Below are 11,860 nucleotides of genomic sequence, written 5' to 3' on the forward strand. Positions count from 1 at the left end.
ACATTTATGCAGTTACCACAAAATAGTTTTTGATCATTGTGTTTACTTTTTGGCATAGTTGGTGATTAAAATTAGAAGCCCCTCCCATTCCCACTCTAGACGGACAGCAGGGAATTCTCCAAGTATTCCAGCTTCAGCTTTAGTAATGACTGCATATTGTTGACACTCTGTACCCCAGGCAACCTTGGTCTGAAGATAAAAAAATTATGTACAATTTGGACCAGCAGATCATCAAGGACAGAATTAGACTTTTTTAAGAATTTCAGCCACATGAGCTCTGATCTTACAGTGACTTTGTGCTTGCTCAGCAGGACACCATCAGCACACAACTTCCAGTTGTCATTCTCAGCAATGGAAGAAGCAATGAGCTGCACCCTTGCAGATGGCTTGTCAAAGAAAGCTGCAAGCTGGTAACCCAACAACTTGCGATCTACTCTAACAGCATGGGCAATGATAACAAAAACTGGTGGAACAGTATTTCCAAGATATTTAGCCTGAAAGAATGAACAAGCATTTAAACTTCATTCAAGAAGTTTGAAATGATTTTGTAGATTTTGTTATGGACAAAACAAAAACACAGAAATTGATTCACCTGTTTCTGGATACGCTCAAAACTAGATGCAGCGCTTCCACTGCTAACTGCCTTTGAGGATCCATGGTATGCCATGTACTGCAAAGTTTTTGTATAATATTAACTGAACTAGAAGGAACTCTCCAAATAAAGATACATACAGTTATTTTTGAAAAGTAATGAGTAAAAAGTATTATTTAGTAATTGCCTGATCTTTGTGGAATTTCTTGAAGGGGTCCATGGGATTGACAGTCTAAAATCCCATAAGAAAAAATGTTGAGAGATTGATGATAAAAAATGTTAGCTACCAAGCAAGATCCCTGGTCCTCACCTCTGTCACACGAGAGCTGGACATGGAGGAGCTTGAACTGCTGCTGTTGCTGTTGCTTTCAGAAAAAATGGGCCTGTTTTTATCTTCAGTCTCCAGGATTTCCCTCAATTTCAACAAGAAGGCCTTCCCTTCTGGAGTCTCCTCATCAATGAGACTGATTTGCTTAAGGAGCCGCTCAGCAGCTCTAGGACCAACTTGGACTTCAAGTTCCAGTCTTTCAACTGTAGGACCTTCAGCTAAATCCAAAACGACAAAACAAATTATCATTATCTGGAAATACATCATGCAAATTCAACTAATTTTGTTTCTAAAAATACCTCTTGCCACTGTAGCACGTGCTGAGTGTTGTCCAGTTATGTAGAACAGAGGATCATTTCTGATAAAAGCAGCATTGTGAGAGTGCACCTCAACGCATCCCTTGATTTCAATGTATGGGACAGCAAGACAGAGAGTCTTGTCAAATGGAGCAGAAGCTCTCACAGGAGCCTCAGATGGCATCTCAGGATCAAGGATCTCAGAGGACTAAAAAAAAAATTTATAAGCATTGTAACATCAAAAGAAGTCTTTGCATACTTCCACATGCAGTATACATGTGTGGCTTACTGATCCAGCGAGATCTGTCTGGCGGTTTTGCAGTAACAACTCCGGTACCAATGGAACAATCCTCTCAGCAGTAGGATCTTCAATATTTCTGGCCACAGCAAGAGTCTCAAAGCTGTCAAAACAAGTAAATATTGGTGAAAACTTAAATTTTTAGAGATATCCAATATTCATTGCTGCTATGTTGGCATGACTGAGATTTTGTTACCTCAAAGCAGCAATATGTTCAGGAACCTCGACAGGCAGAGTCTGCACCTTGTAGTTGCCCTTGAGAATGTCTGCTCTTACAGCCACTTTTCCAGGAGCAATTGTACGGATCTTTCCGCTCGCCATAACAGCAGCTTGGATCAAGGCAGTGTTCACTCCCATCACAGCAAATTTATGCACAGCAATACTGCAATAAGAATAAGAGAGGTTGTGTTTTTTTGCATACGGTATTTAATGCATTTGTAAAAGTGTACCTTGGTCTAGCTTCAGCTTGGAGTTGAACATCAGTATTCTTCAGCTGCTCAAGAGTCATAGTCTCAATCTCCTCAGGGAGAGGAGGTGTAATGGTGGCCTGGACTAGAAGGATGAACAGAACAATATAAAACTAAGAAGTGACTCCCTCATGTCCAAGGAAAAATTCTAAGAGAAAAAAATCTCACCATTGATGGATGCAGCAGCAACAGCAGCAGAGTACATACTGAGCTCCATGGGCAAACCAACTGCTGTTGGCAAGATACGACGCATTTCAGCTACAAGCAGGGGTTTGGCATACTGCAAGGCAATTCCTTCCTGCAAAGCTTTAAGAGCCGCCTTCAGCAATTCACGTGATTTGGGTCCAGTGGCAAGCTGGGGATAGTGTTAATTAAAAGACACAAAATAAATCTAAAAAGAATTTAAGAATCTAACATCTGAAGGAATAAGTCAGGGTGAGATTGACCTTAGAGTTATGCTCATAAAAGAGGATATATGAATTTGAACACAGTACCGATATTGCTTGTTCAATGATGGTCCTGTCAATTCTGGCAAAAGCCACCTCCTGTCCAAACAGTTTGACATAGGCTGAAGCCAGTGGCTGGCTGGTTGGCAGAGCCTTCCAATTTATGAGCTGAAGGAGCATACAGAAATCATGGGTTTAATTTTAATGTCATGTCTTAAATTCATTAGCAAACAACAAAATACAAATAACTTACTGCTCTCAGGGTGCGCTTAATTTGTGATACGGTCAACACTTTCATCTGCAGCAGGAGATTTCAGAAGAGCCTCCTGGATTCCTTCAGTTCTCACTCCAATCTGTTTCAAAGTAGCAATTGAGAGAAGACTATCAAAAGATTGTAAAACAATAAATTAGATTTCAATAATAAAATCGATAAAACTGGTGAAAATAGAGAAAGTAATGATTTTTTATTTTTTTGGCAGTCCACCTCAAGAACATCAGCAGCAGCTCCAGCCAGATAAGCACGTGTTTTAGCTACAACAGCTCTGGGCAGGATGGTGGCAGCATCATTGATCATGTAGGCACTGCCAGCAGCTCCAACCATAAGTGGAGCTGCACAGAGACATAGGTAAGAATACCATTGATGGGTAGGTATTTTATGAAAAGCCCAAAGCATGGTCTCTTATGAAGAGATACATTACAAATGTCTTGGTTTTCAAGACTTACTGTGATAGATGTCAAACTTAAGGGCTCTGCTGAACTGCAAACTAAGCCTGCCCAGCTTGGGACTCAAAAACTTGATAGCAACATGAGCTGCACCAGCACTAAAATGAATAAACAGCTTAACATCAGCTTCTGATCATGTGAAGAGATGAGATATTACATACAAATAATTATACTTACACAGCTGCCATATCAGGAGCAGTGATTCTGGTCAAGGACTTGATGTGGGAATAGGTAAAGCTCGCAACCTGCATGTTAGTTTCAGTCTTTAAAGAACCAGCAAGACTTGACATGAGAGCCACTGAGGGCTTGGTTTCAAACAACACAATACAAGCAACCATGCGCACTTCTGGGTGGAGAGATCTGTCCAATACAAGCTGCAGGGCCACTGCCTGAACCTGTGGCAAGAAACAAGATCAGTTTATTATTGGAAGAAAATGTGCATAATCATATTTTAATCATTCCTTTGATGTTGGCCATTTACCAGTTTGGGCTCTTTCTTGGCAATGTTCCTCAGGGCCAAGATGGCATCAACCTGAACACTAAGGGGCAGAGATGTAGCTGCAGTTCTCAGTCCAGGCAGGAGCTTCATGATGGGTTTAAGACTAGCAGGATGACCAGCATTGCCCAGAACTTTAAGAGCCAAAGTGATTTCAGGAATGTTATTCTTAGAAGTTGCCTCTGCAGCAATCTCATGGATGGGCTGAGGAATGTGATACACATACAGTACAATTAGAAAACAGCAAATGGCAAATCCCTATCAGATATTTAAGGCTTGAATTGTTTACCCTGAGGAGCTCGGCAGAGCAAGTGGGAACTTCAACACAGTGCTTGGCAATCATGGAACCATATCCGAGCATTACAACTTCACGCAGAGCTGGGATTGTGGAGAGTTTCTCATGCCAAGCCAAACTCTGTTCAAAAGGATATGAGAATGATTTGTCTGGTTTAGCAACATACATAAAACAGCACTTTTGTATAATTATATATACCCACAGCTGTCAACTGGATGGTGTCCAAATCAGCAGTGACCATTTGCAGAGCAACCACAAGAGCCTGAATGAACTCTGGAAGGGTAAGTTCACCAGCCAGGAACTTCTCCTTGATGAATTTTACAATGACTGGTGTGCCAACAGCAGGAAGAGCATCTAGAATCCAGCGCCTAACAGATTCATTGTTTTATGTACAACATTTTTAAGGATTCTCTTTAACTAAAATTTGCTAACGTTTTCCCCAAAATTCTACCTGTACACTGGTTCATTCTTGAACTGAGTCCAGATATCCTCAATATTCTCCAGGGTGGCAGCACGCAGGAGCTGAACGAGCTGAACAAACTTAAGTGGAGCGTCATCATGGACCATGGCCACATTGTTCACAACCAAGTGCTTCAGGACCTCCACAATCTAGAAAAAGGCAATGGTCAGGCATCAAGTCTTGACAGTTCAATGTGGATGGATTTTCTTACAATCAAAAGCTTTGATGCATTACAGGTAAATTAATCTACACCTTTACCTGCGCTGGTGCATTGCTGATCTTTATGAGTTGGATGGGAGTCTGAAGAATCTCAGTTGAAAACTCATATTGCAGGGATCCACGGGCCATGTAATCAGCTTTGTTTGGAACAACAGGGGTCTTTTCTATCTCAACAAAAGCCAAGGTTTGTCTGTAACACACACACAATTGTTTCTGTACATGAACCATTTTTGAAAAATAATGAAATGTGTTAGAAATATTGCTGCTTCATATTTCTAAATCTCACAGCTTATCAAGCATACTTTGCTTCCATCATTGCTGCACCATGGATCTCATTGAAGGGTGAAAACTGATGCACTTCCTCAACTGTTGCCTCAGTGATCAGTGCACCAGTGGAAGATGGTTTCATAATGTAATTGTAAGTTGCAGTTTCAATCAGACTCTTGACCCTCTGTTGAGAGACAGATAAGTATCCATTTTTTTACTCTAGATAATGATTTATTGATAATCTTTTAGAAGTGCAAGATAATTCATCAACATTTTTGGTCCACGTTCTCAGAAGAGAAATCCTTTAAATCTTTAAGTCCATTCCTGTCTTTTTCTTTACCTTTGTGCATTCAGCACACCTCTCAGTGTATGCCAAGCCAACATCCTTCATGATTCTCTCCTGGCAGTGGCTCAGATCCTTAGACTTGGTAACGGTAATGTGGTTGGTCTTTGGATCCTCATTGATGACATAGTGGGTCCTGCACACTCCCTGAGCTCCAGCCTAGAAGGACGAGTCAAAAAATAAGATTGCAGAACTTAAATTAGTTTAAAAAAATGTACTAGGATTACTTTCTCACCTCTTGCAGTTCATAGATGTTCTGGGTCTTCTTGAGATTGAGCTGAAGGATGTTGAGGATACCTCTGTGTAAGTTCAGTACCGTAGGGGAGACTCCTGCAGGGGCAAATACCTTTCCAACCACACCATTAGCATACTCAAACTTGATGGGAATCTGAAGCTGAGCAGCCAGTGCTGAGGTGAGCTTAGTGGCAGGAACAAATGGATCATTGGGCCAAATACCAGCATACTCGTGGATTAGAGGATCCATGAGCTGTAAGGGGACATTTTCCATTTAAATGATTGTCATTGCAATCTTGTAACAGTAGTGGCTAGCAGGGACTTTTTTGTGTGTTTTAACAGTCATTACCTTCATCAGGAAGGTGTTCTCGTTGACGGCACTGAGGTGAACCTTGCTGTTGACTTTTATACCTGCTCTGGCCAGACCTTCTTGAGGAAGACCGCCCAAGAGTAGAGCCTCATAGTTGTACACATAGGTCTTATCAGGGGCAAACTCTGGAACTGAAACATAATTTATATTGACTATATTTTATTCTGTTTTAAGACATTTATTGTGTTGTAGATGTATAATTCATTTGTCGCTTAAAAGAAAACCAAATCAACACTTACCAAGGTTAATCTGTTGACCCGCTACAAGAAACAAATAAGTTAATGAGACAAAACCCTGAAAATAAAGTTTTTGCATATAATAACATTTTTTAAACACTGAGTACTCAAAAATCTGACTTACCCACAAAGGCTAGAGTCAAGGCAAGCACAACAGTTCTCATGGCTGGTGGTTTGTGAAGAATGCAAGAAAAGGACAGACCTTTATAGTTTTTATTTTTGCTGACCACATAATAATTCTAAAATAATGATTAACAAATGTTTCTATGATTGCATCTTAGAACTGAGACTACGCTTTATTTGGTTAGTTGACAAATAGATATCAATTAGAGGTTAGGTTACCCTGGCCTCTCATCATGTCATCCTTAGGCTAAAGTCCACAGTGAAACATAGTATTCTTTTTCTAATTAAATATTTAATTATTTAATTTAATGATTCATTATTTCATGTAACAAATTCATTATTTCATTTATAACAATGACCAATACAAATATTTCAGTTTTATCAAGTGTATGGAATACACTTACAGTCACTTGTAGGCCCGGTTTCACAGACGGGGCTTAGCTTAAGCCAGGACTAGGCCATAGTTCAATTAGGATTTTAAAGTAATTTTTATAAACACACCTTAGAAAAAACATTACTGGTGTGCATCTTGAGACAAAACAAGGGCACTGACATATTTCAAGATCAATCAGTGCAAGTTTCTTTCAGTTGCAACAGCTCAGACTTACAATTTAGTCGGGGACTAGGCTTAAGCCTTGTCTGTGAAACCGGGGGATAGTGAATAAAATACAATAGCCCCTAGATATATTTTCAAGGTCATATACTGTATGCACGCTTGTACTTTAGTAGTACATAGTTGTAAATACAACATAGTTGTAAATAGATAAAAGGTGAAAGGACAATGTCATGACGTGCATCATGCAATTTTGACTTGGTACAGCAAACAAATCAAGAAGTCATGGTCATTGTTTTTAATATTGATAAACATGCAAATCACATGTGCTTGTCATCTAATTTTCATGCATATAAGTAGAAAAATGCTTGGAAGAGCATTATTAATGAAGCACTAGAAGTGTATGGATAGACATTATTATTATTATTATTAGAATTATTACATGATGTTCAGGTGTAGAAGCCATGGTGCAGTGGTTGATGCATGTTAAGCAAACTTTGCATATATAAAATTTTTATTACATTTTTTTAATGCACTGGACCTGGTAGACTTCAAAAATGTAACTCTTATATAACAGGAAATAACTGATACATTTAAAGTATTTAATAGATTTGTTTAGTACCCTTGTGCCGTCTTCGGTCACTTTTGACTGAAAATTTTTACATTTTGAAATTGTAAAAATCGTAGCTTCATCAGAATGGTATGAAACTTGGTGACTTTTATGGCACTTGGTATGTGAACACACAAAAAAATTGAGGGCATGATTTGAAAAAGCTAAGTGCTCGTAAAAAAGAAATAGACACACTCATGGTCTTCGGTCAAAAATGACCGACCATGGGAAATGAATGGGAAATGGCAAAAAAATTGAAAATACAGAAAATGTTTGGGTATACAATCTACAAATCCCCCACGATGCAGAAAAAATTGCACAACAATGAAGGGGTGAAACTGTAAAACATCTAGAGTGCAAAATCAACACACGCACACGCACACACACACACACAAACACACACACACACTTGTACACACACACCCCTATGAACTGGTGTGCCTGTATCACAGCAACTATGTAAAATAAAATCAATAATTCAACTACAATTTAGTAAAAAAGTGGACCACACACAATTATACACACTCAAATTAATTGGTATGGCTATAAACATATAGCCAAAATGAGTCAGAAAACTGAAATAAGAGGTTGATATCAGATCAGACCCAGAAGGATTAAGCTCTGATAAAGCATTCCTGTTTATTTTTGTTACATTTTTATAGAATTTTAATGTTTTGTATAACAAAATGCTTTCTGTGTTCAGGTTTGACTGTAGCAATAATAATTCAAAAACTGAAGCTTCAAATCAACATCTAAAACAACAAAAAATATAAATCTTGACAAAAAGTAGTCTTTGAGAATGCCTTAATATACATTTAAATCCACAGCCTAATAAAAGTAAACAATTATGTATAAAAACAAATAGGGAATTCAAAAGCCTCTCTATAGATTCCTATACAGGCATCTAGTGGTTACACCATGAAATTACGTTTTTCTTTCTTTGCTAATCTGCCTTCAAAAAAAAAAAAGGATTTTAAAGGCCTAGTCTCTATTTTAATCTGAGATACTGCATTCATTGAAAAATAATTTTAAAAATTAGAGAATTTTTTGTACTATTTTCAATGGGGAAAATTTATAATAATTATTGTATAAATATTAATTATTACCATAAAATACAAAATAAAAAATATTATTGAACAAAAATATATAAGATTGATTTTAATGAAGAAAAGTTAAACTTCAGGTGTCCTGTCACTTTTGACCACGAATACAATGAGTGTGATTCACAAATAAAGACAGCACATTAATAGATTTGAAAAAATACAAATTTGTGGCATTTTGGTAGTGTTTTATTTATTTATTGTAGAGCAATATTAGTTACAAAGTTAACCCTTTACAACTGAGTTCTGTATGTTAACATTAGTTAATGTATTAGGAATCAGAATTAACAATATTCTTCATGGCATTTATTAATTTTGATTAATGTTAATTTATTATTTAATATATTATTTTTCATTGTTACTTCCTAATGTATTAACTAATTTAAACAAATGCATTCATGTGTATGATAATGCATAGATGTCTGATATTTGTTGTTTCCAAAGAATACAACAATTGCTACTAAAGAAAATATTTATTAAAATTAAAAATTAAAAAACATATTTTCCAAACTAGTAACTGTGATTTCATTCTGTTACATGTAGTTTTGATACTTTTTAATTGAGTTAGAATCTTTATATATATGCTGCAATTTTGCAACAGCAGTTAAACACTCTGTACAGTGACAGGCCATGTGAGCTTCTGCAGTTTCTCTCAGATCTTCAGTCTTCTCATAGTTGCTGCTCATATTTGCAGAAGGGTTCAATCTTAAGTCTAAAACAAAAACATCAAAATTATACTGTAGCTATTTAACACATTGGTGAAATATTATCTGAGAATGTGGTGGATGGAGGTCTTACTAGAAGGCAGGCAGTAGTATCCAACAGTGATATGACTAGTCCTGTTTGGCAGACAGCCAGGCAGACAATGCAACACACGCTCAACAGAGTAGCATTTGGATGCTTGCCTATCTGACCTTTGCTTCTCCAGTTTCACAGTTTCACAGTTTCAAACCTCATGTAACACTCTGGGGAAGATGGTATACAATAAAAGTGTTTTACTGGAGTGACGTATTGTCATAGAATGAGCAGTAAAACACTTACGGCTGGCATCATGGCAGCTCTCAGCAGGAAGCACCCATGAGTGGGCAAAGCTGACTGAACTCTTGGTCAGGTATCCACTGGGTGTGGTGTACTCCTGTCTGATTTCCCCATCAGCTTTTCCACAGAGTCCACACATCTGCCCCTTCATCCAGTCCACAACATAAACCTGAAAAATCCAGGGAAAATATTAAATTCTTGAAGAATCACATTGTAGTTTTAACATCTTTAGCACAGTGTTTGTAACATCAAATAAAAATATAAAACTGTTAACCTTCTTATACTCTAACAATTGTACTTACATTATTTGCCATTATTTGGCAAACGTTTCATTTTTTGACTTGCCATCCACTGGTCACTGGCATACACTGGACAAAATTATAAACGCAACACTTTTGTTTTTGCCCCCATTTTTCATGAGCTGAACTCAAAGATCTAAGACTTTTTCTGTGTACACAAAAGGCCTATTTCTCTCAAATATTGTTCACAAATCTGTCTAAATCTGTGTTAGTGAGCACTTCTCCTTTGCCGAGATAATCCATCCACCTCACTGGTGTGGCATATCAAGATGCTGATTAGACAGCATGATTATTGCACAGGTGTGCCTTAGGCTGGCCACAATAAAAGGCCACTCTAAAATGTGCAGTTTTATCACACAGCAGAATGCCACAGATGTCGCAAGTTTTGAGGGAGCGTGCACTTGACATGTTGACTGCAGGAATGTCCACCAGAGCTGTTGCCCGTGAATTGAATGTTCATTTCTCTACCATAAGCCGTCTCCAAAGGCGTTTCAGAATTTGGCAGTACATCCAACCGGCCTCACAACCGCAGACCACATGTAACCACACCAGCCCAGGACCTCCACATCCAGCAGCTTCACCTCCAAGATCGTCTGAGACCAGCACATTCCACAGGCCACAATCAACAACCTGATCAACTCTATGCGAAGGAGATGTGTTGCACTGCGTGAGGCAAATGGTGATCACACCAGATACTGACTGGTTTTCAGACCCCCCCGGACCCCCATTACAGTAAAACTGCACATTTTAGAGTGGCCTTTTATTGTGGCCAGCCTAAGGCACACCTGTGCAATAATCATGCTGTCTAATCAGCATCTTGATATGCCACACCTGTGAGGTGGATGGATTATCTCGGCAAAGGAGAAGTGCTCACTAACACAGATTTAGACAGATTTGTGAACAATATTTGAGAGAAATAGGCCTTTTGTGTACATAGAAAAAGTCTTAGATCGTTGAGTTCAGCTCATGAAAAATGGGGGCAAAAACAAACGTGTTGCGTTTATAATTTTGTTCAGTGTAATAGACCTCTTGAAGACCATAGCCTGGGGCATAGAGAGCGATACCTTGACCTTTCTGCTCAATTCGTATGGTACCTACATTGAAAAAGCCTAATAAATGTACATGAAAACACTCCAAGACTCTCTTCCCAAGTCATATTTAATTTAAATATTTCAAAAAACATGTCAAGACTAACAAAGGGTAATTGCTGACGCAAGCAACAGACTTTTATACCAAAATAATGTGGAGAGAACTTCAACCTGTTGGGTGCTGGTATTAAATGTTGGTTGGTATTTCAATTCCATTAATTTTAACCTTCACTGCACTCTTCTGGTGGTATATGTCAACATCATTGTTGTGGAAGAAAATTGTATTGTGTAGTGAGGCTACTTTTGTATAATGGTACTAGTAATATCAGTAAGCTGGACTTACATGTCTGCCACCTTAATGTTTAGGTCTTCATGCTCAAAGACATCATCCTTTTTCATTAGGACTATGAATTTATGCTCTGAAATCTAGCGTAGCGTTAGTTCTGGCAGGTCACGTTAGTCAAGCTCGCATCAGCTGACTCTCAGCTGATCCCCATCAACCTATGGGAATATGACACCTAAGTATTCATATATAAGGTCCCGCAGTAGTATCAGCAGTTTTCGCATTGCTCAATAGCGAATTAGTTAACTTGAACACGTGAATTCTCTGCATTGATTATAAGCTGCTTGATTTGGAAGTGACTGAGTTAGCATTATTTCACACATCTCTACATTATTGTCATGAACTCCACAAGTTATGTGACTGACTCAAAGATGTGACTTATCTGTTGTCACTGGCAACACGCTTGTCGTTGCAATATGCTGCGCTTAACGGGGGTAATGTCATTTCATGCATTCTGAGTTATTTACACTGTTAATTAAGAGTTGGATTCTTTTGCGCGTGCGCGCACTCAGCGACCCAAGCGACAGCAAGAGCAAGAGCGCGCCGCTTAACACGTTTCTTTCATGGTTACGGAAGTCTTCGGCAGCGCCGCAGTTACTTGCTCGAGTTACTAGCCTGCCTCCGGCTGGAGAGAGT

At 38.5% G+C, this 11,860-nt stretch overlaps 1 protein-coding gene and 1 pseudogene across 1 annotated transcript in view; both read right to left on the minus strand.

Moving 5' to 3' along the window:
- The window catches only part of LOC107664859 (vitellogenin-like), an 8,192-nt gene extending 1,958 nt beyond the window's left edge, over positions 1 to 6,234 (minus strand). Inside the window, 27 exon segments of the mRNA XM_016455538.1 lie at positions 47 to 189; positions 288 to 494; positions 593 to 670; positions 780 to 824; positions 903 to 1,138; positions 1,220 to 1,424; positions 1,506 to 1,617; positions 1,711 to 1,896; positions 1,964 to 2,066; positions 2,150 to 2,336; positions 2,476 to 2,595; positions 2,681 to 2,702; positions 2,704 to 2,780; positions 2,912 to 3,036; positions 3,151 to 3,248; positions 3,328 to 3,545; positions 3,632 to 3,850; positions 3,936 to 4,061; positions 4,144 to 4,309; positions 4,393 to 4,550; positions 4,660 to 4,810; positions 4,923 to 5,071; positions 5,228 to 5,389; positions 5,466 to 5,717; positions 5,814 to 5,965; positions 6,074 to 6,094; positions 6,195 to 6,234. Of these exon segments, the coding sequence (XP_016311024.1) occupies positions 47 to 189; positions 288 to 494; positions 593 to 670; positions 780 to 824; positions 903 to 1,138; positions 1,220 to 1,424; positions 1,506 to 1,617; positions 1,711 to 1,896; positions 1,964 to 2,066; positions 2,150 to 2,336; positions 2,476 to 2,595; positions 2,681 to 2,702; positions 2,704 to 2,780; positions 2,912 to 3,036; positions 3,151 to 3,248; positions 3,328 to 3,545; positions 3,632 to 3,850; positions 3,936 to 4,061; positions 4,144 to 4,309; positions 4,393 to 4,550; positions 4,660 to 4,810; positions 4,923 to 5,071; positions 5,228 to 5,389; positions 5,466 to 5,717; positions 5,814 to 5,965; positions 6,074 to 6,094; positions 6,195 to 6,234 (3,758 nt within the window).
- Positions 6,235 to 8,989: 2,755 nt separating this feature from the next.
- Positions 8,990 to 11,860, minus strand: part of LOC107664932 (vitellogenin-like) — an 11,851-nt pseudogene continuing 8,980 nt past the window's right edge.

Source organism: Sinocyclocheilus anshuiensis, unplaced genomic scaffold, assembly GCF_001515605.1.
Source record: "Sinocyclocheilus anshuiensis isolate Anshui unplaced genomic scaffold, SAMN03320099.WGS_v1.1 scaffold417, whole genome shotgun sequence".
NCBI classification, from domain to species: Eukaryota; Metazoa; Chordata; class Actinopteri; order Cypriniformes; family Cyprinidae; genus Sinocyclocheilus; species Sinocyclocheilus anshuiensis.